The sequence below is a fragment of the Ranitomeya imitator genome, chromosome 5 (assembly GCF_032444005.1).
Source record: "Ranitomeya imitator isolate aRanImi1 chromosome 5, aRanImi1.pri, whole genome shotgun sequence".
In the NCBI taxonomy this organism is placed as follows: domain Eukaryota; kingdom Metazoa; phylum Chordata; class Amphibia; order Anura; family Dendrobatidae; genus Ranitomeya; species Ranitomeya imitator.
The window spans coordinates 319,397,611-319,421,333 of NC_091286.1; the positions used below are offsets into that span (position 1 = coordinate 319,397,611).

General features: G+C 43.9%; 1 protein-coding gene across 1 annotated transcript in view; it reads left to right on the forward strand.

Annotated features, from left to right (window-relative positions):
- MMS22L (MMS22 like, DNA repair protein) overlaps positions 1–23,723 on the forward strand; it is a 196,258-nt gene that overhangs the window by 127,366 nt on the left and 45,169 nt on the right. Inside the window, exons 14-17 of the mRNA XM_069726334.1 lie at positions 16,465–16,646; positions 19,047–19,197; positions 19,935–20,071; positions 22,958–23,100. Coding sequence (XP_069582435.1) covers positions 16,465–16,646; positions 19,047–19,197; positions 19,935–20,071; positions 22,958–23,100 — 613 coding nt within the window. The remainder of the gene's footprint in view (positions 1–16,464; positions 16,647–19,046; positions 19,198–19,934; positions 20,072–22,957; positions 23,101–23,723) is intronic.

Genomic DNA, 23,723 nt, shown 5'->3' on the forward strand with positions numbered 1-23,723 from the left:
GACGTATTCTGCAAGCGGCCGTCGCGCATTTATAGTCAGATGGTACACAGTTATTTGGTTGTATTATTTCCCACCCAGGGACTGCTTTGGGACGTCCCATGGTCCTGTGTCCTCCAATGTGGCGAAGGAGAAATAGGGATTTTTTTGTGTACTCACCGTAAAATCCTTTTCTCCGAGCCACTCATTGGGGGACACAGCACCCTCCCTGTTCGCCTGTTCGGCTCGTTACCTTTTTCGGTTCTTGACTTTCTCTGACATGTTATACTCTAATGTTATGTAATATATTATTAGTAATCTCCTACTGCTTTTGCACTGAACTGGGTCTCTGAAAGCCAGCACGAGGGTGTATACTGCGGGGGAGGAGCTAACTTTTTTTTTTTGTCTCAGCTTAGTGTCAGCCTCCTAGTGACAGCAGCATAACACCCATGGTCCTGTGTCCCCCAATGAGTGGCTTGGAGAAAAGGATTTTACGGTGAGTACACAAAAAATCCTCATGTGCGGTGCAAATATCAAAACAATAACCCACTTATGGTACATAAGGTAAGTCACTAAATATCTTATTCCTTAGTTATTGTTAGCCCAATTAATAGGTATTATGTCAAATGAATTGCCTAAGAAAAATATACTATGCTAAAGTGCCAGTGTGTGCAAATATATAACTGTTTTGGCCAGACAGCCTATAAGGCTTGTATAGTAATATACACCACGGTTAAAATAATTTCAATCAGTGGAATCCATTGAAGCGTTCCAGAGTTATTACCTCATAAGGTGACAGTGGTCAGAATTGTAAAAATTGGCCTGGTCAGGAAGGTAAAAACAGGCTTTGGGGCGAAGGCGTTACTGCAGCATGTTTGGTGCATAAAAAATGCAGCATCTCGGTTTCAGAAAAGTGGATGGAATTTATATAAATCTTATGCCCACAGGTAAAAAAAAAATGCCTGTGCGTTTCCGCTGCGAAAAACACTAAAACATTTGAAGTCGACACAACTGTATCCATAAAGTTTTATAAAAGGTATTTAACAGTAAGGATCTAAAACAAAGTAGGTTTATTTACAACACACCAGAAATGCAATGAGCAAAATACAAGTAACCTAAGGGTGGGTGCACACGGTCAGTAATTGGCAGCACTTTGGACCCAGCACATGTCCGCTGAGTCCAAAGCGCTGCCGGTTATTGAACGCAGGTGATTCCGCTTGCGTTCATTGAACCGTGTGGAATCACCACGTCCTAAGCATTGGATGGGTGATATTTATCTTGCAGAGACTGAGCGTCTCTGCAAGATAAATAGACATGCTGCGGTCTGGAAAGTTGCGCCGCATGTCCGTCTGTGGGCTTCTCTGGAACCCTAGTGGGAACCCTAGTTTCTTGAAATCCCATCCACTATTCTGGAACATTCTGGAACATCTGGACGCTGCGAGTTGGACCCTGCACAAGTACAACCCGCATCATTTACTGACCTTGGAAACAAACCCTAATAGATGCAGAAAATGCTCAAAAGCTCACCAAATACCATGTTTACTCAGCCCTAGAAAGTTGGAAATGCACTAAATTGGGTAATATTTCTGCACTTTCCAATAAATGTTACCAGTCACTACAACAATGTAAGGCTGGTTTTACCCTAATGTATTGTGTTCTCCTTCCAGTACTCTTGCGGTTTCTGTAAGGCTAGGTTCACATTGCATTAGTGGGTATCCGCTAACGGAATCCGTTACATAGCGCCACTAACGCAATGTAACGGATCCGTTAGCGCACCCATTGACCGCAATGTATGTGACGCATCCCTAACGCATGCCATTTTTGGCTTGCGTTAGCGATGTTCCGTTATTTTGTGACGGACCTCGAATGCTGTCTGCAGCGTTTTTGGGTCCGTTCTCGCTAGCGCAGATCGGGCATCTGCGCTAGCTAAGCGCGATCCCTTTTTGGACATTGCATTAATGCAGTCCGTAAGCATATGCGCTAACGGACTGCACTAACGCAATGTGAACCTAGCCTTAGAATCCCTAGAAAACTGGAATCCGATATTCACTTAAATAAAGCCATCAGAGTAACTGTATGGTCTCCGTCCTGGCAGTATCCATTTTTTTTTTTTTTTCTGGAAAATGTTCATTTTGAGCTCTAACCTTAGCCACGCAGGCCTGGAGTGATAATCTGCAGTAAAATGTGTACTCCTGACTCCAGGAGAAATCAAATTGGCCTTGTTTTATGCCATAGTAGCTTCTCCAGCAACTTCTTGTATACAAAGCTTGTCAAAAAGAGTAATGAATTCAGAGAGCCATTGATTGTGCCAGCTCTGAGAAGATTATGTGTCGACAGGCTTCAAGGGGGTGTATTTGTGGTACGCCTGTCGCATAGATGTTGCACCATCCACAGTGGTTCTGCTTTGATCCTAGAGAATGAAAGGACTGGAGGATCAGCTCAGGTCTAAATGAGATTACAGCTGGTTCGCCTTCTTATCTGGTCTAATGCCAACCAGTGTGGCTTTGCTCCTCCTAAGGGGTTTACAACAGAAGCTGTTTATCAAGTATCATCAATTTACTCTGCACAAGCAGCCTAATTCTTCACAGTCTGCGTGTTGTCGGGCGGAGGAGATGCCAGAGCAAAGGCTCTTCTGCAGCCAGGGTTTTCAGTGCTATATTGCCTCCACGCAGCCTTCAGACAAATAAGAGCGAGGTAAAGGAAATGAAATATGCTTCGTTATGGCCTTGTTTGTAATTGTTCGAACCTTATCAGTTCAACTGGATAATGCTAGGCAATTACATGGTCTTGGTCTTCTGTAAAAACTCATGTAGCAGACTAAGGGTATGTGTCCACGTTCAGGATTGCATCAGGATTTGGTCAGGATTTTATGCAGGTAAAATCCTGACCAGATCTGCACCTGAGGTCACTGGCGGGTCACCTGCACTGTCCTTGCGTTGTTTCTGCAATGTAAGGACATGCTGCGTTCTTAAAAGATGCGCCGCATGTGTGTTTTCGCGGCTATGCCGCATGCATCTTTTGATGCATAGTGGAGACGGGATTTCATGAAATCCCCTCCACTATGCTGTAACATCTGGACGCTGCGTTTTTGACGCTGCGGCTCAACGCAGCGTCAAAAACGCAGCGTTTCCTGAACGTGGAAACATACCCTTAGAAAGAAGGTGAAACTGCTGAAAGCACATCCATGAAACAAACATATCCCCCTCCCCCATCACAATAATTTAATTCCATTTAATTACCAAAATTCTGTAGCATTTTCTCTTTGGGATATATGGTGCAGAGGAAAGATGCCCATTTTTTTTTGATCTCCGGATTCTTTGGTCAGTTGACGCATGGAGTCCTTAACATCCATAATTAATCTGCTTATTACACAGCATCTTCAGCTTTTTTCTATCTTTGGCTACTTTCACACTGGCGTTTTTTGCCAGACGTCGCAATGCGTCGTTTATGGCAAAAAACGCATCCTGCAAAGTTGTTTGCAGGATGCGTTTTTGCCCCATAGATTAACATTAGCGACGCATTGCGGCGCTTTGCCACACGTCGCAACCGTCGTGCGACGGTTGCGCCGTGTTGTGGCGGACCGCCGGGAGCAAAAAACATTACATGTAACGTTTTTTGCTCCTGACGGACCGCTTCTTCCGACCGCGCATGCGCGGCCGGAACTCCGCCCCCACCTCCCCGCACCTCACAATGGGGCAGTGGATGCGCCGGAGAAATGCATCCACTGCCTCCGTTGTGCAGTGCGTTAAACACTAGCGTCGGAATCTCTGCCCGACGCATTGCGACGGGGAGATTCCGACGCTAGTGTGAAAGTAGCCTTTCTTGTCTTTAGATTGATGGCTGTCGATTCCCTATAAACTGTAATACAAATATATGTATGGATCATCTATTTCACAGGTCTAACGGTACTTTAGCAGCATTGTTCTAGTTACATTTTTGTGGTTAGCCCCCTTGCCTATTGAAACTTGGGACCTACCTGAAGTTTTCTATAACTATGCTTGGTCCTCAATCTTTGACCTTGTTCACACTTTAAACAGCTCTGGCAAAAATTAAGAGACCACGCCATCAAATCTCTGTCATAGGCAGCCCAATCTCCAGACCTCAACCCCACTGAAAACCTCTGGAATGTAATCAAGAGGATGATGGATAGTCACAAACACCAAACAGAAGAACTGCTTACATTTTTGCGCCAGAAGCAGTGTGAGAGACTGGTGGAAAGCATGCCAAGACTCATGAAAGCTCTGATTAAATATCATGCTTATTCCACAAAATATTGATTTCTGAACTCTTCCTGAGTTAAAACATTAGTTTTGTTTTTTCTAAATGATTATGAACTTGTTGGGGTTTTTTTTTTTGCATTATTTGAGGTCTGAAAGCAGTGGGGGTTTTTTTATTTAAATTTTGACCATTTTTCTTAGTAAAAAAAAAAAAATATTGGAAATTTGAAGACATGTTGTCATTGTGAGGCAATGACTGGTGTTATATGCGAGGGTCGCTGTGTGTCCCTCAGGATGTGCAAAGAAGCATATGGAGGCCGTGGGAGTGCATTGCAATCACAGGCTTAGCTCTGATTGCAATGCAGAATAAAAGTGAGTGTTTGGTCTTGGGCAAGCTACGTATTTGTCCAAGGCAGATTTAACAAAACCTGCTCTGGGCTTTTATTTATTAAACAGACTACCGGATGGTAGTGAGGAGGTCCGTTTCCTTCCCAGCCAGGTTTTCCATGTGGCCTACACAGATTCCTTGTAAAAATAAAAAAAATAGGGTTAGGTGTGTCAGTTTGGTTTTCGCAAGTGTGCAGAGCTCCATCTGTGTGAAGCAACACAGAATCTAATGTTCTTTCACGGCAGCAATCCGGAGGATACCGTTGTTTTGTTTGTAAGTTTTGGGACATTAAAAACCTACGTTTACTTTGAACTTTCCTGGGTCACAGCCTCATCACTGCACAGTGTGGACATCGCTGCCACTAATATATGTGTGAGATAGATATATATTTTTATCACTAAAAGTCCTGCAAAAAATGCAGACTAGTACAGTGTTTCTCAATGTTTCCAAGCAAAGTTCCCCCCACCCCCCCCCCCCCTCCAGTGACAAGAAAATTCCTCTAAGGAAGTACCGTATATACTCGAGTATAAGCCGACCCCCCCCCTAATTTTGCCACAAAAAACTGGGAAAACTTATTGACTCAAGTATAAGCCTAGGGTGGAAATGCAGCATTTACCGGTGAATTTCAAAAATAAAAATAGATCATTATTTCCCCATAGCTGTGCCATATATGCTCTGCACCGTTCATTATTTCCCCATAGCTGTGCCATATATGCTCTGCACCGTTCATTATTTCCCCATAGATGTGCCATATAGTGCTCTGCACCGTTCATTATTTCCCCATAGCTGTGCCATATAGTGCTCTGCACCGTTCATTATTGCCCCATAGCTCTGCCATATAGTGCGCTGCACCGTTCATATTTCCCCATATCTGTGCCCTATATAGTGCTCTGCACCGTTCATATTTCCCCATATCTGTGCCATATAGTGCTCTGCACCGTTCATATTTCCCCATAGCTGTGCCCCATATAGTGCTCTGCACCATTCAGATTTCCCCATATCTGTGCCCCATATATGCTCTGCGCCGTTCATATTTCTCCATAGATGCTCCACATAAAGCTGTGCCATTGCTGCTGCCGCTGCTGCTGCAATAAAAAAAAAAAAAGCCATACTCACCTCTCTTGCTTGCAGCTCCCAGCGTCCGGTCCCGGCGTCTCTGCACTGATTGACCAGGAAGAGGGCGCCGCGCACACTATATGCGTCATCTTGCCCTCTGACCTGAACAGTCAGAGCGCAGAGACGCCGGGAAGATGGAGCGGCGCCCGGTGTGTGGAACGGGGACAGGTAACTATGACATACTTACCTGGTCCCGGCGTCCGGCTCCTTCTCCCGCACAGCTGTCTTCGGTGCCGCAGCCTCTATCTCTATCAGCGGTCACTGGCACCGCTGATTAGAGAAATTAATACGCGGCTCCACCCCTATGGGAGGTGGAGCCGCCTATTCATTTCTCTAATGAACGGTCCCACGTGACCGCTGAAGAGGGGAAGAGCTGCAGCACCGAAGACCGTGGGACGGCAGGGGGAGCGCCAGGATCGCCGGGACTAGGTGAGTATACCTCAGCGCCCTCTCCCCCTCACCTGCCGACCCTGCCGCCCACCTTGACTCGAGTATAAGCCGAGAGGGGCACTTTCAGCCCAAAAATTTGGGCTGAAAATCTCGGCTTATGCTCGAGTATATACGATAAGCAGTCATAAGGCTCTGTTGACCCTGTTAAGCTCCTTTGCAGATTGTCGGGTGTGATGACTAGAGTAGCGCAGCATCAGAAACCCTGGTTGCCCCTATTGTAAATCTGTGCTGCTTTATGGTTTCCATTAGGATGATGTCAGCAGACATATATATATATATATATATATATATATATATATATATATATATATATATATATATATATATATATATATATATATATATTCGAGTATAAGCCGAGCATTTCAGCCCATTTTTTTTAGGCCGAAATTGCCCCTCTCTGCTTATACTCGAGTCATTCCCAGGGGTCGGCGGGGAAATGGGAGCGGCAGCGGTCTAATAATACTCACCTGCTCCTGGCGCGGTCTCTGGTTCTCCAGGCGCCGGCAGCTTCTTCCTGTATTGAGTGGTCACATGGTACCGCTCATTACAGTAATGAATATGGACCCGAACCACTCCCGTAGGGGTGGAGCAGCATATTACTGTAATGAGCGGTACCATGTGACCGCTCAATACAGGAAGAAGCTACCGGCAGCGGAGAACCAGGGACCGTGCCAGGAGCAGGTGAGTATAATGGAGGCATATTCACCTGTCCCATGTTCCACAGTCTGCGCTGCTCCGTCTTCCGCATCCTCTGCAGTGACGCTCAGGTCAGAGGGCGTGATGACGCGATTAGTGTGCGCGCCGCCATCTGCCTGAACAGTCAGTGCAGAGGACGCGGAAGACAGCGGTGCTGACGGGGACAGGTGAATATAGCAAGTGTCGGGGGCCTGAGAGGCGAGTATGTCTTTTTTTTTTTTTTTTTTTTTATCGCAGCAACAGCATATGGGGCAAATATCTCTGGAGCATCTTATGGGGCCATGTGCAGCATTATATGGGGCAAATATCTCTATGGGGCCATATGCAGCGTTAAATATTTATATGGAGCATCTTATGAGGTCATAATCAACATTTGTGCAACATTATATGGGGCATATTTTAATATGGAGCATCTTATGGGGCCAGCATAAACTTTATGGAGCATTAGATGGGGCTTCTGATTCAATATGGATATTCAAAAACACTTAACCTACTGATTTCTCAATTAATTTTACTTTTATTGGTATCTCTTTTTATTTCTGAAATTTACCAGTAGCTGCTGCATTTCCCACCCTAGGCTTATACTCGAGGCATTAAGTTTTCCAATTTTTTTGTGGCAAAATTAGGGGTCTCGGCTTATACTGGAGTATATACGGTATATATGTAAATACTGATGAAACACCGGTAGAAAAAAAAAATTGTATGAATAGCTCTTTAGGCTAAATTGCACAATCCTTTTTTGCACCAAGGTGTATAACAAATACTTCATACATCTTTTAAAGAAATATTGACCTATACATAAAAGTTAGCCATGTGAATAAGTGAACCCTTTAACACACTGTCATAGGATAACTCCAATCTTGTGAATTAAACCCCATAGATGCCAAGGTCAATGCTGACCATGGTTTCCAAATGTATAGATGGGGAGGTGACTTCCAGGGAACCCATAGTTTACTCAGCAGCCTGGGGCTTACAAATTGGCAACATGAAAGGTTGACTGGTAAGTAGCAGGAAGTAAGCAAGTCCTATTAGCACCTGTAGATTGACAGCCCTGTGATGGAGCGATCACAGGCATTGTGCTGGCACTATCTGTATTCTATACCCGATTAATTCCTTAGATGCTGCTGTCAGTATTCACCACCATGTCTAAGTGGTTAGACAGAGGAAGGAGGCATCCATTGGTTGCTATAGCAGACAGGGTCATAGAACAGCACCCAGATCTGCCAAGAATGGAAACAAAAAGGAATCTACAATCATAAATCCATTCTACCAAGTCAAATTACAATAATTTCACTATTGTTACAAAATGTATGCATCGGCCCTATTATCATAATGCATTTATAGAAAGAAAGAGAAAAAAAAAATGGATAAACAGAAACTCATACAAACAGCAAAAACCCAAAATCTGTTGCAATAACTACACCTGTATCAAACATTTATTTTCAATATGTACAAAGGAATAAAAGGGTCTTGTACATATCGAAAATCAATACACTGTAGCATTCCCATGTTAAATTTGCACAAAAAAATGGTTTCTGTGATTTTAAAACCACTGCAAATAACGGGGTTAACACAATTGCCCAAAAATAATCAATACTGGTAGCCTAACATACTGTGGTTAGAGCAGAAAATAGTGCACATAAGCCGTAAGAAGCAATGAGGGACTGGAAACCTGTAATTATGAGAATTCAAAAGGCAAGACCCACAAAAAGCCAACCAAACACAAATTACACACCAGGCTGACGCGCATTTCACCTAAAAGGCTGTGTCCAGATACACTGTATCAGTCTGAAATATTTGGTCTCCTTTTAGTGTGTATACATGGTGTGTGTGTATATGTATACACTAGATGGTGGCCCGATTCTAACGCATCGGGTATTCTAGAATATGCATGTCCACGTAGTATATTGCACAGCCCACGTAGTATATTGCACAGCCCACGTAGTATATTGCACAGCCCACGTAGTATATTGCACAGCCCACGTAGTATATTGCACAGCCCACGTAGTATATTGCACAGCCCACGTAGTATATTGCACAGCCCACGTAGTATATTGCACAGCCCACGTAGTATATTGCACAGCCCACGTAGTATATTGCACAGCCCACGTAGTATATTGCACAGCCCACGTAGTATATTGCACAGCCCACGTAGTATATTGCACAGCCCACGTAGTATATTGCACAGCCCACGTAGTATATTGCACAGGCCACGTAGTATATTGCACAGGCCACGTAGTATATTGCACAGGCCACGTAGTATATTGCCCAGCCACGTAGTATATTGCCCAGCCACGTAGTATATTGCCCAGCCACGTAGTATATTGCCCAGCCACGTAGTATATTGCCCAGCCACGTAGTATATTGCCCAGCCACGTAGTATATTGCCCAGCCACGTAGTATATTGCCCAGCCACGTAGTATATTGCCCAGCCACGTAGTATATTGCCCAGCCACGTAGTATATTGCCCAGCCACGTAGTATATTGCCCAGCCACGTAGTATATTGCCCAGCCACGTAGTATATTGCCCAGCCACGTAGTATATTGCCCAGCCACGTAGTATACAGCACAAAGCCACGTAGTATATTGCCCAGTGACAGTATACAGCGCAGAGCCACGTAGTATATTGCACAGCGAAGTAGTATACAGCACAGAGCCACGTAGTATATTGCCCAGCTATGTAGTATATTGCGCAGCCAGGTTTATCACAGGTTAAAAAATAAACATATACTCACCTTTCCGAGGGCCCCTTGTAGTCCACGGCAGCCTCCGGTCCCAGGGTTGGTATGAGCGCAGGACCTGTGATGACGTCGTGGTCACATGACCATGACGTCATGGTAGGTCTTTCTAACGCAGGCGCGCAGGGCCTGTGATAATGTTGCGGTCACATGACCGTGACATCATGGCAGGTCCTTCTCGCGCAGGCTGCAAAATTTGTTGGTAGTCTTCAGACTTCATAATGCCATGCACACGGTCAAGCAGTCCAGTGCCAGAGGCAGCAAAGCAACCCCAAAACATCAGGGAACCTCCGCCATGTTTGGCTGTAGGGACCGTGTTCTTTTCTTTGAATGCCTCTTTTTTTTCTCCTGTAAACTCTGTTGATGCCTTTGCCCAAAAAGCTCTACTTTTGTCTCATCTGACCAGAGAACATTCTTCCAAAACGTTTTAGGCTTTTTCAGGTAAGTTTTGGCAAACTCCAGCCTGTCTCGGGTAAGAAGTGGGGTCTTCCTTGGTCTCCTACCATACAGCCTCTTTTCATTCAGATGCCTACGGATAGTACGGGTTGACACTGTAGGGCAGCTTGAACTTGTTTGGATGTTAGTCGAGGTTCTTTATCCAACATCCACACAATCTTGTGTTGAAATCTCTTGTCAATTTTTCTTTTCTGTCCACAGCTAGGGAGGTTAGCCACAGTGCCATGGGTTTAAACTTCTTGATGACAAGAACCGGCGCCTGCGCAGTGTACTGCTGTGCTGCGCAGACGCAGTAAGCTCTGGCCGTCTGACGTCCCAGCCAGGCTTGCAGACTGCGCCTGCGCGGGCATTGCGGCCAGCCACCTTTGGAATCCCCGCCCCGCACTGTGCATAATGCATAACACAGGGCGGGGATTCATGCACAGTGTGGGGCGGGGATTCCAAAGGTGGCTGGCCGCAATGCCCGCGCAGTCTGCAAGCCTGGCTGGGACGTCAGACGGCCAGAGCTTACTGCGTCTGCGCAGCACAGCAGTACACTGCGCAGGCGCCGGTTTTGAAACGTACACAGCGCTGAGGGGGCGGCGCCGAAAGCGCATTAAGATTGGAGTGATGGCAGAGGAGCGGTTAGAGCTGGGGAGTGAGGACCCGCCTCCCTGGCTAGAGACAGGAATTGTGGCTAAGTATAAAAACGCTTTATTTGGGGTATACTTGAACCTAAAACTAAAAGAGCCACCTTGTTAGAATGCAGCATTACTGCTGCACAAGGTGGCTCTTTTAGTTTATAACGCCTGGAGGGGGGGACAGTGGCCCTTTAAGTCCTTGTACAATGAAATTAAAACACATAACTACCATAATGAATGCTGTTTTATTGGACATGTATGTCATAGGAAGCCAAATAGTGATGCCTTAATATCTGAAATCCAGTGCTTTGCTTTCAGAAAAATCAACTTTTTTCTTATATGCAAGAGCTGTTAAAGGGACACTGTCACCTGAATTTGGAGGGAACAATCTTCCGCCATGGAGGCGGGGTTTTCGGGTGTTTGATTCACCCTTTCCTTACCCGCTGGCTGCATGCTGGCTGCAATATTGGATTGAAGTTCATTCTCTGTCCTCCGTAGTACATGCCTGCACAAGGCAATCTTGCCTTGCGCAGGCGTGTACTATGGAGGACAGAGAATGAACTTCAATTCAATATTGCAGCCAGCGGGTAAGGAAAGGGTGTATCAAACACCCGAAAACCCCGCCTCCATGGCTGAAGATTGTTCCCTCCAAATTCAGGTGACAGTGTCCCTTTAAGATCTATGAGACTGACTGACTATGATCCAGTTGCTGTGGATACAGTTCTATGTAGATTGGAGGAGGGAGGAGCTAGAGACAAGCTCCTCCCCATTTACATAAAATTCTATCCTTAACACCCACAATCTCTTATCTCAGTAATGGGGTTGCCTGTCTTCACTGAATATAGATTTTACCTCCAGAAATGACTGCTTCTTTCTCTGACAAAATTGATCAAACTTTTCTAATAAAATATATTACAAAGTTGCTTATTTTCATGTGTACTATTGATCTATGAAATAAAAATAAAACCGTTTGGGCTGTAAATAATATCAGAACTAGTGATAACGTCTTATCCAAGCATCTGGGTGTGCTTGTATATTATGTTCCAGTCCCTGCCGCTGCATGATTTGCGGCTGTCAGACAGACACAACACGTGGGGATTCAATTCTCTATAATTAAAATTTTACATGTAGAGGCCAAGTGCTTCCAATGACCCCATGTTCCATCAGACTTTTATCTCCCACATTTAACACTTGTTACTGCTTTATCGGACAGATATCTAGGCACTGTAGGTACAGAATTGGGTTGACCAGAAGAGAAATGGAAGCAGCAATGCTGCTGCGTTCCTGCAGATTGTTTTTAATAAGCGTGTTATTTAGTTCATCAACCTACCGCAGTAATGCTGTGAATCTGGCTCTGCCAGACAAATTTGTTAATGCCTTTTTTCCCCTCCCCCCTGTTTCAGGGAACATTGATTCCCCGCAGACATATCTCTATTAAACCTCTAGAAAGTCACAACTTCCAAATTAGATTAAGTAGCGAGCACGGTACTAGAGAAATCAAAGAAAATTGAGTGTATTATTGAATTCATGCCACATTGTCTGCAGAAGGGAGATGCTTTGTATGGCTGCAATGTTTGTCCGTACTCTACTAACAAAGATGTGGTCGCAGCCATGTAATATCATTTTCTAAAACGCATTAGGAAATCGTACACTGGTCCTGCTGAAGGGAACTCTGAGATCTGCACTGTGTTTTTTCTTATTGGAGTATAGCAAGGTGGCATTTTATCCTTGAGACTGTAGAACAATGTTCTAGGTTTTCTTTTGTTTGTTTTTTTTAGGATGTTTTATTACATTTTGTTTTTATTAACTTTGTGATCTGACAAATACAAAATATCATGTAAAATTCCTTTCTGTCATTGGCTTAAAGATATCTTCCATGATCAAATATTTTAAATGATGAACCCGTATACATAATTATATAAAATGTTCCGCTACAACATAGATGTCAAACTCTGGCCCCTGGGCCAAATCTGTCCCTCAGTGTAATTATATTTGGCCCCCAAAAATACCAAATGTCTACTGGAGCTGGCTCACAGGTAGCCAGCTCTGGTAATATTAGAAATCTCACAATTCCAGTCCAGCACGCTCCCTGGATACTACATGGCTGTTTACGACATGCCCCGGTAGTAATGCGCTCCCCACCAACTTTAACCTGAGACGAGAGTTCCTTCCTCTTCTTCCTACATCAGCGCGCACTCACTTTTTGCTCTCCCATATATCACAGCGAGCATAGCGCCTACCCTCTATCTCCTCCACAAGCTGGTCATAGGTATGCTATAGTCTATACATCAAAGAAGATTCACATCCGCACTGCTGCAGTTAGCTGACACCAATGTGCACGATACCTTAAACCACACTTATAGGTGCTATGGCTGACAATCTCCTTTATATTACCGACGGGGTGCTGCATCCAACAAGTGCATACAAAGTCCATAGAATAAAAAACAAAAAAAATTGGAGCGCACTTACCCAGGTAAAATGGTCACCACTTTATTAGGACTTTATACAAAAAGCAGGGAAGGGGGTGGACAAAAGTCGGACGACGGTCGTTTCGTGCGGCACGGCACTTCAACGGGTCCTGGACCCGTTGAAGTGCCGTGCCGCACGAAACGGCCGTCGTCCGACTTTTGTCCACCCCCTTCCCTGCTTTTTGTATAAAGTCCTAATAAAGTGGTGACCATTTTACCTGGGTAAGTGCGCTCCAATTTTTTTTGTTTTTTCTTCTATAGGTATGCTATATTTGTCACGTTTCTGTCACCAGGTTACCCGAAGCCAGGGGCTTTTTCCCTGTCCCTAGCTCTACGAGCGCCTTAGCCTTTTCCTGCTCCCTGGATTACTTCTGATGGTGAAGACGCCGGGGCCACATACCTTGCTGAACTTCTGAATCAGCCCTATACCTGACCACCTCCTCCACACAGGGATTTGGGGAGTAATAGTGTATGAATATACACAAACAGGACAAATAAGGAAGTACTTAAAAGGCCACTGTCACCCCCCTCCAGCCGTTGTAAACTAAAAGAGCCACCTTGTGCAGCAGTAATGCTGCATTCTAACAAGGTGGCTCTTTTAGTTTTTTGTTCATGTATTCCCAAACTGCTGCACAAGGTGGCTCTTTTAGTTTATAACGGCTGGAGGGGGTGACAGTGGCCCTTTAAGGGAAAAATGAAATACCAAACACAGAGAAGGGGAGTGTCTAATACTGCACAGCTGAGATCATCCAAGCTGGGAAGCTAGAGACTCCAAGCTGAACAGATTAACTCCTGCACTGCTAACAGAAACCTGCACCGTTTAATATGAAGGGATAGTGCTTCTAATCAGTACAGGAGTATGTGAAATCAGACGCTGCGGTCTTCTGGCCTCTCTTTTGCTGTGTCACGAGTTTACTGTTGAGCTGGTGCGCTCATGCCATTTGGTCATTCTCCTTTTTCGTTTTGTATTTGTACATTATCATTTCATCAGCTATTGAGATCATACCTGATTTGTTCACTCCTCTCCATCTGGACTCTGCAAATATTGTTTCAATGCTGTTTATGTACTTCTCATGTTCTGTACTCCCCTATATTTCCTCCTATTTGAGTCACCATACCCTGTGCATTCCCCTGTATACTGCTATCTAGCATGCCAACATCCCTAACTTCTGCAAATTTGGGGTTTTCTCTACCATAAGGCAAATTTCGCCAACCCATTTTTCCCCCTTCTCTTCCTACTCCCATTTTTTCTGTTGCTATTAATCACTTAACGACCAGAGGTATTTTTGGTTTTGCATTTTCATTTTTTACTCCCCTTCTTCCCAGAGCCATAACTTTTTTATTTTTTGGTCAAAATGGCCATGTGATGGCTTGTTTTTTGCGGGACGAGTTGTACTTTTGAACGACACCATTGGTTTTATCATGTCGTGTACCCGAAAATGGGGAAAAAAATTCTAAGTGCTGTGAAATTGCAAAGAAACTGCAATCCCACACTTGTTTTTTGTTTGGCTTTTTTGCTAGGTTCACTAAATGCTAAAACTGACCAGCCATTATGATTCGCCAGGTCATTACGAGTTCATAGACACCAAACGTCTAGATTCTTTTTTTTTTTTAGCTAAGTGGTGAAAAAAGTTTCAAACTTTGTTTAAAAAAAAAAAAAGCGTCATTTTCCGATACCCATAGCATCAACATTTTTTGTGATCTCGGGTTGGGTGAGGGATTATTTTTTATGTGCCGAGCTGACATTTTTATTGATACCATTTTAGTTCAGATATGATCTTTTGATCGCCCATTATTGCATTTTAATGCAATGTCGCTGCGACCAAGAAAACATAATTCTGTCGTTTTGCCTTTTGTTTTTCCTCGCTACACCGTTTAGTGATCAGGTTAATCCTTTTTTTTTATAGGTAGATCAGGTGATTCTGAATGCGGCGATACCAAATATGTGTATGATTGATTATTATTATTTTTTTTAATAATAATATTTTGAATGGGGCGAAAGAGGGGTGATTGGAACTTTTTATATATGTTTTTGTTTAAAAACTTTTTTTTTTACTTTTGGCATGCTTCAGTAGTCTCCATGGGAGACTAGAAGCTGCCATAACCTGGTTGACTGTGCTACATACAGGCGATGATCAGATCACCTGTATGTAGTCGATTTACTGACTTGCTATGAGCACTGACCACTGGGTGGCGCTCATAGCAATCCAGCAGTGACAACCATATAGGTCTCCAGGAGACCTCTTGTTTTCGTGCCAACCCACCGGTGACCCGTGATCACGTGATGGGGTCACTGGTGGATGGATTTCCATCTCAATGGCCAGAAGCTCACGATAAATGCCGCTGTCAGAGTTTTACAGCAGCATTTAACGGGTTAATAGCCACGGGTGGATAACCATTCCACCCGCGCCTGTACCGGGCACATGTCAGCTGCTCAAAACAGCTGACATGTGCCGGGAAAGATGTGGGCTCACTCCCGGAGTCAACATCAAAGCAGCGGATACCGACATCGGCGTGAATGTTGTACGCCCAATGTTGGAAAGGGGTTAATGTTATAAATATCAAGGCTGGCCCCCAACTTTGTCCAAGTTTTTACTTTTGGCCCTGTGTATTTGCGTTTGACATCCTTGCTCTACAGCAGTGTTTCTCAACTCCAGTCCTCAAGACCCACCAACAGGTCATGTTTTCAGGATTTCCTTAGTATTGCACAGGTGATGGAATTAATGCTTGAGCAGTTGATGAAATTATCACCTGTGCAATACTAAGGAAATCCTGAAAACTTGACCTGTTGGTGGGTCTTGAGGACTGGAGTTGAGAAACACTGCTCTACAGCTATGTTCCCACTACAGATCGTGTCCAGACTTTGGTACATTTGTTTCGGTATGTTAGTTAGATTTCTTTTTTCCACTAACGGTACCCTAAAGTCAATGAAGCGATATGCCCATATAGATATCTTATGAGGGTTTCTCCTACTGACAGATTCCCTTTTAGTCCACTTAAAACTAATTTCACCTGCCAAGTGAGTGATCAGCAGCCTGTTTACACTGCCTGACTATTCGGAGCCTATCATTCCTAGGAACGCTCACTCAGTAATCAGCCGGTGTAAATCCTGCTTGGTATCCGTTTTGACCATGTTTTTTCTTCTTATTGCTTCACTATTTGTGAATAATTTATCAATGCTCAGTTACACGTACAATAATAACTGTTATGAGAAATGTTTTTCTAGCAGTGTGAATTAACCCTTCTAGTACATGCGAAGAACACAAATACTATTAATTTGTCTTATTGCATGTGACTGTTCTAAGACATCTTTGTGGGTTTTTTTTTTCCTCTCAGAAACATCCACAGCCGCGCAGTCCAAGGACATGGGAATGCAGGGATTCATGCACCATCTGTGTCTGTGGCAAAGGAGCGCCATCTAGCAGTCGCTACTGCTCTCTGGAGAAATTTCTTCCCCTTCTTGAAAAGTTTAAGACTTTCCCAAACCCCTCCCTCCCAGCTAGCTGACACAGCAGCAGGTCTGTGCCCTTGTCTACTATATGCTTGCTATTTTCCTTGTTCATCGTAATACTGTAAAGGTTTAGAAGTCGTTATACTGGCATGCTAATATATACTCATTAAGTAGTTTAGGCTACATGTCCTACACTGCTCAAAAAAATAAAGGGCACACTAAAATCCTACATCCTCGATATCACTGAATGAAATATTCCAGTTACAGTGGCGGATGGTCTCCTGAGGGATCTCCTCCCAGACCTGGACTAAAGCATCCGCCAACTCCTGGACAGTCTGTGGTGCAACGTGACGTTGGTGGATGGTGCGAGACATGATGTCCCAGATGTGTTCAATCGGATTCAGGTCTGGGCAACGGGCGGGTCAGTCCATAGCTTCAATGCCTTCATCTTGCAGGAACTGCTGACACACTCCAGCCACATGAGGTCTGGCATTGTCCTGCATTAGGAGGAACCCAGGGCCAACCGCACCAGCATATGGTCTCACAAGGGATCTGAGGATCTCATCTCGGTACCTAATGGCAGTCAGGCTACCTCTGGCGAGCACATGGAGGGCTGTACGTGAAATTCAAGAAACCGGCTCACAATCATGAACCATATATCTAGACAGGGGATGCAAGCAGCAGAATAATAGACAAGGCAAGAGGGGAGAGAAAAAGACACTGCTACAATATGCACACCACCCAGTAATATATATAACAAAACACTTTATTGGCATACATAATAAAACCATAATAAAATCACTATGCCACTATGAACGACCTGGGTACATGATGTAAATCCATATAAGTACAAATATACAGCCTGTCAATATACCAGTAGAATGAAAAGATATAAAGTCATACCAACCTACCTAGCGGCTCATGGGGTATCTAGAAGCATATATAGGGCATAATAACTATCTAATCCCAGAAAGGGGGGGGGGGGGTAAATAACCACAAGGCTACCCATATAATGGTAGCAAAGGAATCCCCAAGCACCAATATGAAGTCATCAAGGCTGAAAAGGTTGTAATATCATACAAACCGGCCTATAGAGGGACAGGCTGGAGTACCCTATGGCCCACTAAGTCTTCCTGGGTACTCAAGCCTGTCCCTCTATAGGCCGGTTTGTATGATATTACAGACTTTTCAGCCTTGATGACTCCATATGGGTGCTTGGGGATTCCTTTGCTACCATTATATGGGTAGCCTTGTGGTTATTTACCCCCCCCTTTCTGGGATTAGATAGTTATTATGCCCTATATATGCTTCTAGATACCCCATGAGCCACTAGGTAGGTCGGTATGACTTTATATCTTTTCAATTCTACTGGTATATTGACAGGCTGTATATTTGTACTTATATGGATTTACATCATGTACCCAGGTCGTTCATAGTGGCATAGTGATTTTATTATGTATGCCAATAAAGTGTTTTGTTATATATATTACTGGGTGGTGTGCATATTGTAGCAGTGTCTTTTTCTCTCCCCTCTTGCCATGGAGGGCTGTACGGCCCTCCAAAGAAATGCCACCCCACACCTTTACTGACCCACTGCCAAACCGGTCATGCTGAAGGATGTTGCAGGCATCAGATCGCTCTCCACGGCATCTCTAGACTGTCAAGTCTATCACATGTGCTCAGTGTGAACCTGCTTTCATCTGTGAAGAGCACTGGGTACCAGTGGCGACTTTGCCAATCCCTGTGTTCTGTGGCAAATGCAAAGCATCCTGCATGGTGTTGGGCTATGAGCACAACTCCCATCTGTGGACGTCGGGAACTCAGACCATCCTCATGGAGTCGGTTTCTAACCGTTTGTGCAGACAAATGCACATTTGTGGCCTGCTGGTGGTCATTTTGCAGGGCTCTGACAGTGCTCCTCCGGTTCCTCCTTGCACAAAGGCTGAGGTAGCGGTTCATGCTGCTGGGTTGTTGCCCTCCTACGGCCCCCTCCACATCTCCTGGTGTACTGGCCTGTCTCCTGGTCGCATCTCCAGCCTCTGGACACTACGCTGACAGACACAGCAAACCTTCTTGCCACAGCTCGCATTGATATGCCATCCTGGGTGAGCTGCACTACCTGAGCCACTTGTGTGGGTTGTAGAGTCCGTCTCATGCTACCACGAGTGTGAAAGCACAAACAACATTCTAAAGTGACCAAAACATCAGCCAGAAAGCATTGGAACTGAGATGTGGTCTGTGGTTTCCACCTGCAGAGCAATTCCTTTATAGGGGGTGTCTTGATGATTGCCAATAATTTCCATCTGTTGTCTATTCCATTTGCTCAACAGCATATGAAATTGATTGTCAAACAGTGTTGCTTCCTAAGTGGACAGTTTGATTTCACAGAAGTTTAATTTAAGTTATATTCTGTTTGTGTTCCCTTTATTTTTTCGAGCAGTGTATAATCTACTTTTTTGATTACCAGGATACACGCTTCTCGCTTTGGACATGCCCAGCAGTGCCCCACCTGACCTGCAGCCACAGCCGTTTGTTTCAGTGATGCAACTTTTTGGCTGGGATGATATGGTCACACCACAAATGGTATCCCGTTATCTGAGCCATTTGGTTCCAAACAGGTAAGCGATTGCTTTTGTACCAATTATTTATAGGGGTTGAGAGGGATTTTAATACAATGAGTCGCAAGTTTGCATAAAATAAAAAGGTAGTGATGCTTCCATGTACAGCACAAGACCGCTGAGGCCAGTGATGGCTGCAGCGGTCACATGGATGTACATCATGTCATCACTACAGATAAGGAAATAAAGACTGGAAGTGGCCTGAACAGGTCAATTTTTTAATTTATTTTTTAATTTCATTCTTTTCACCATTTTTTGTCACAATCTTATGGATATTTCTGATTACTCAAAGGGGTTTGCTGAACACTGGGGGTTCAACAGCTGGGACCCACAGCGACCCTGTGAACGGGGCTGTGCAGTGCACCGTCTTGAATTGGGGAAAGTTGCGCAGGTTCAATCTCCGCTTTAATCATTGTTTTTGGGACAACAGGAAAAGGAGGAGCACAGTACTTGGCTATTTTTGTCTCATTGACGATGAATGGAGTGAAGGCCAAGCATATACAGTCCTGTTATTTTCTCAAGAGTCCCGTTCTCAGAATCTCTGGAGGTTCCAGCAGTCGGACCCTCTGCTTCCATGCGATAAGTTATCCACTATCATACAGATGGGGGACATCTTTCAATTTTGGCAACCCCCTTGAAGTACTATAGTTTCGGGTGTATATATAATGTACTTTTGTTTTAATACTTTATTTTTAATAAGTAAATGAAGTCACTGTTAATGACATTTTACTTTCCAGTACATTGATAGAAGCCTTTACTGGTATTGGATATTCCTCTTATCAAGCCTTGTCAATTCGAGCTTGGATTCGATGTGTGTTGCAGATGTATATTGACCAGCCAGTGGGTGCTATAATTAAAACAGGAACTGAACCAAGTATGTAATTTATTTAGTATTTTTTTTAATCTTTCCACAGCATCAGACATTTACTCATGTATAAACCTTGTATAGAAAATCTGTGCTTATGCAAATACCCGTATTTATCAAAACTGGCATAATTTGCTCCAAACCTTTTAGTATACTCACTTCACCTCAGCCACTGTATATTAATCAAATGTCACAACGTAAAGAGAACCTGTCAGACCGCAAGCAGCATGAATTGCAGCCTTGTTGCGCAGTTGCGGTCAGGTATGTTGTACTCTGAAGTGCTTTAGCGTTTCAGAAAAAACATAGGGGTCGATTAATCAAAACTGGCGTTGAGCAAACTCACTGGCATGCGAGTCACCAAGTTCTTTGATTATGTGGTGTGCAACCCTTAATCACTCAGAACATACACTGCACAAAAAATGCTATGCCAGTCAGGGATGTACAAAGCTCCCACACTTTTGATGATTTGGATGAGTGGACATGGCCTGCCTTGTCCCGCCTGGCTCCTCACCAGTGCCGCACATTTGGAGGTGCTGCTTAAAACTGGTGTGACAATAGTTGCCAAATTTTTGCAACTCTGCATCTTTTCACTCTTTTTGTGCCATTTTTCCGATGTGAAAGCTTTGATGAGCCGACCCATTAGTCTTAAGAGCTGGCCGGGGACTAGAGACTGAGACTTTATTAGACCAGTTCTTTTCCCGGCTGGGATCGAACCGTCATCCTCCAGCTCTTTGACTGGTCCGTCCCATGTGTGTGCTAATGGAAATACCGGCCAGTCATTTGAGGTGGGAAGAATCCTGCTAGGAACCGCATCAAACTCACCTTGTTCCTGGACAGTTCTTCAAACGTATTTGTCTCTGAAACTCCAGAGCTTTCCAGGGTAAAATGTACTGGTCTGCCGATAGGCTGCTAATCTCTGATTCATTCTGTCCGCAGTTTAGCCAGCATGAATCGAGTGACTGGTTCCCTTTAACGATAGATTTGACAATAATAATAATCTATTTATATAGCGCCAACATATTCCGTAGCGCTTTACAGTTTTTGCACACTTTATCATCACTGTCCCCGATGGGGCTCACAATCCAAGGCTACGTTCAGACTAGCGTTGTGCGCCGCTGCGTCGGCGACACAACGCACGCAAAAACGCGGCAAAACGCACGCAAAAACGCTGCGTTTTGCGACGCGTGCGTCGTTTTTTGCCAAAAATCGGACGCAAGAAAAATGCAACTTGTTGCGTTTTCTTGGTCCGACGCTTGCGGCAAAAAAGACGCATGCGTCGCAAAACGCAACAAACAAAAATGCATGCGTCCCCCATGTTAAACATAGGGGCGTATGACGCGTGCGTCGCCGCTGCGTCGCCCGACGCTAACCCGACGCACACTAGCACAACGCTAGTCTGAACGTAGCCTAAATTCCCTATCAGTATGTCTTTGGAATGTGGGCGGAAACTGGAAAATCCGGAGGAAACCCACGCAAACACGGAGAGAACATACAAACTCCTTTCAGATGTTGTCCTTGGTGGGATTTGAACCGAGGACTCCAGCGCTGCAAGGCTGCAGTGCTAACTACTGAGCTGATAAGCATGGTAGTAATGTCTCCAGTGCTGGCTGAGTATGACACTCCAAAGTGTCAAATGTTAACGCAGAACTTTACAGAAATAGTGTAATTGTTCCACACCTTTTTTAGTGACCGCTATGACCTGTCTAGCTTATACAGTTTATTACATGTATTTTTTTGCAACTTTTATGTAAAATTACATTAACACACCACATTAGCAGTGTTTTTTTTGGGGGGTGAGGGGTTTATTAAAGTTCTTTGCATCTAATATACTTACCAGCTGCCGTCTTCATATATTATCGGCACCGCTCTGGTCGTCTTCTGCAGGATCGCTCCAGCGTTTGCTGGGCGATCTGGAAGTCACAACTCAATGCAAGTCTGAGAGACATAGACAAACAAAGGGAAAAAAAACGAATTTACAACCCAAATGAATAAAAAAAAAAACATGCTTTATTTATCAAAAACAATGATAAAAGATTGGGAAAAGGTGGAAACAAATACTCAGGTGAACAAAAAGGGATGCAATACACTGGGGACAGGTAGATATTAGGACAAGGAACTAATAGCAGCAAAAATATGGTAACTTGAATTTAAAAAATGTGCGCAAAAAATATTAAATGCTGTGCTGCTGATGTAACACAATCAATGATACATACGAAGAATATTGTAAATGTCTAAAAAAAAAAAAAAAAAAAAAAAAAAAAAAGGGTCAAAATGGGCCCACATGAAAAAAACAGATACGAGATATAGTAAAGAAGGCAGTATGAGGATTAATAGGTAATAAAGTGCAGGTGCCTATACTGTCACCATGTTAATACAGTGTCAGTTAAGTGTCCACCCATGGAGTAAAGTGTAAATAAACAAATACTGCCACTATATTGCATGCTTTAGTACCTGTTAGAAGATGGAGGAGAGAGGGGTCTAAGTCTGTCCCAGGGATGCGTCCACCCCGACGCGCATTTCGGCATCTGCCTTTGTCAAATCTGAAATCTTTTGGATATTTATACCATCCTTACCTTTGCCCACAAAATGTGTCCTAACGCTGGAACTGGTCTCAGGACGTAATATTTCATTTCATCCTCGGCATTCAGTAGTGAAAACAAAATGCGCGTGCTCACAGTGCAAGTAGATATTAATGGGCCAGCGGCCTGCAAAATACAGCTGCTAGCCCAAGCACTGCTGTCCCCGGGAATCTGCACATGAGCTGGACAAAAGGTCGTCGAGGGCCATAAACGGCCCGCAGACCTGAGGCTTCCCACCCCTGAATTAACTATTTAAGTTTTTGCTAGTATGTACATGATTATCAGTGAACATCAGCCATCCTTTTGTTCTTAACAGCCTCAGTACTGGCAGAGCAACTTGTGGAACTCACCAGATTGGTGTTCAAGCTCCCAGAAGCAGAAAACATACTGAGTAAAGCACAAATAGATCAAAGAAGCTACAAACAAGACCCAAAGCAAGCACTACTCCAATTCATCAAGGTAATGCTGAATAGTCTATTAAATCAAACAATTCCACGTGCATTTCTAAGTATTTTTTGCAAATAATAAAATTAACAGTTTTCCATTCCTGAGACGCTAGATCATATGCAACAACCAATTTGGTGACCTTGTGGCATCCAACAAAGCAGAAATACAATGGCTTGTGAAAGTTTTCACCCCCTTGGCTTTTACCTATTTTGTTACATTACAATCTGTGTTTCAAGATTTTTGTAATCCGATTTGTGTGTGATGCATCAGCACTAAATATTTTAAGTGAGGAAAATATAGGCATAAATTAAATTAACAGGATCAAATAACTATAAAAATTGGCACGTACATATATATTCACCCCTTTTGCTATGAAGCCTCTAAAAAAATTTCTGGTGCAAGCAATTACCTTCATAAGTAGCATGCTTAATGAAACGAAGTCCACCTGTGTGCAATCTAAGTGTCACGTGGTCTGTAAGTATATACACACCTTCTCTGAAAGACCACAAAAGCTGCAACACCATTAAGAGGCACCACTAACCAAACAACACCGTGAAGATGAAGGAGATCTCCAAACAAGTGGAGGACAAAGTTGTTGACATACTAGTCAGGGTTGGAGTATTAAAAAAATATAT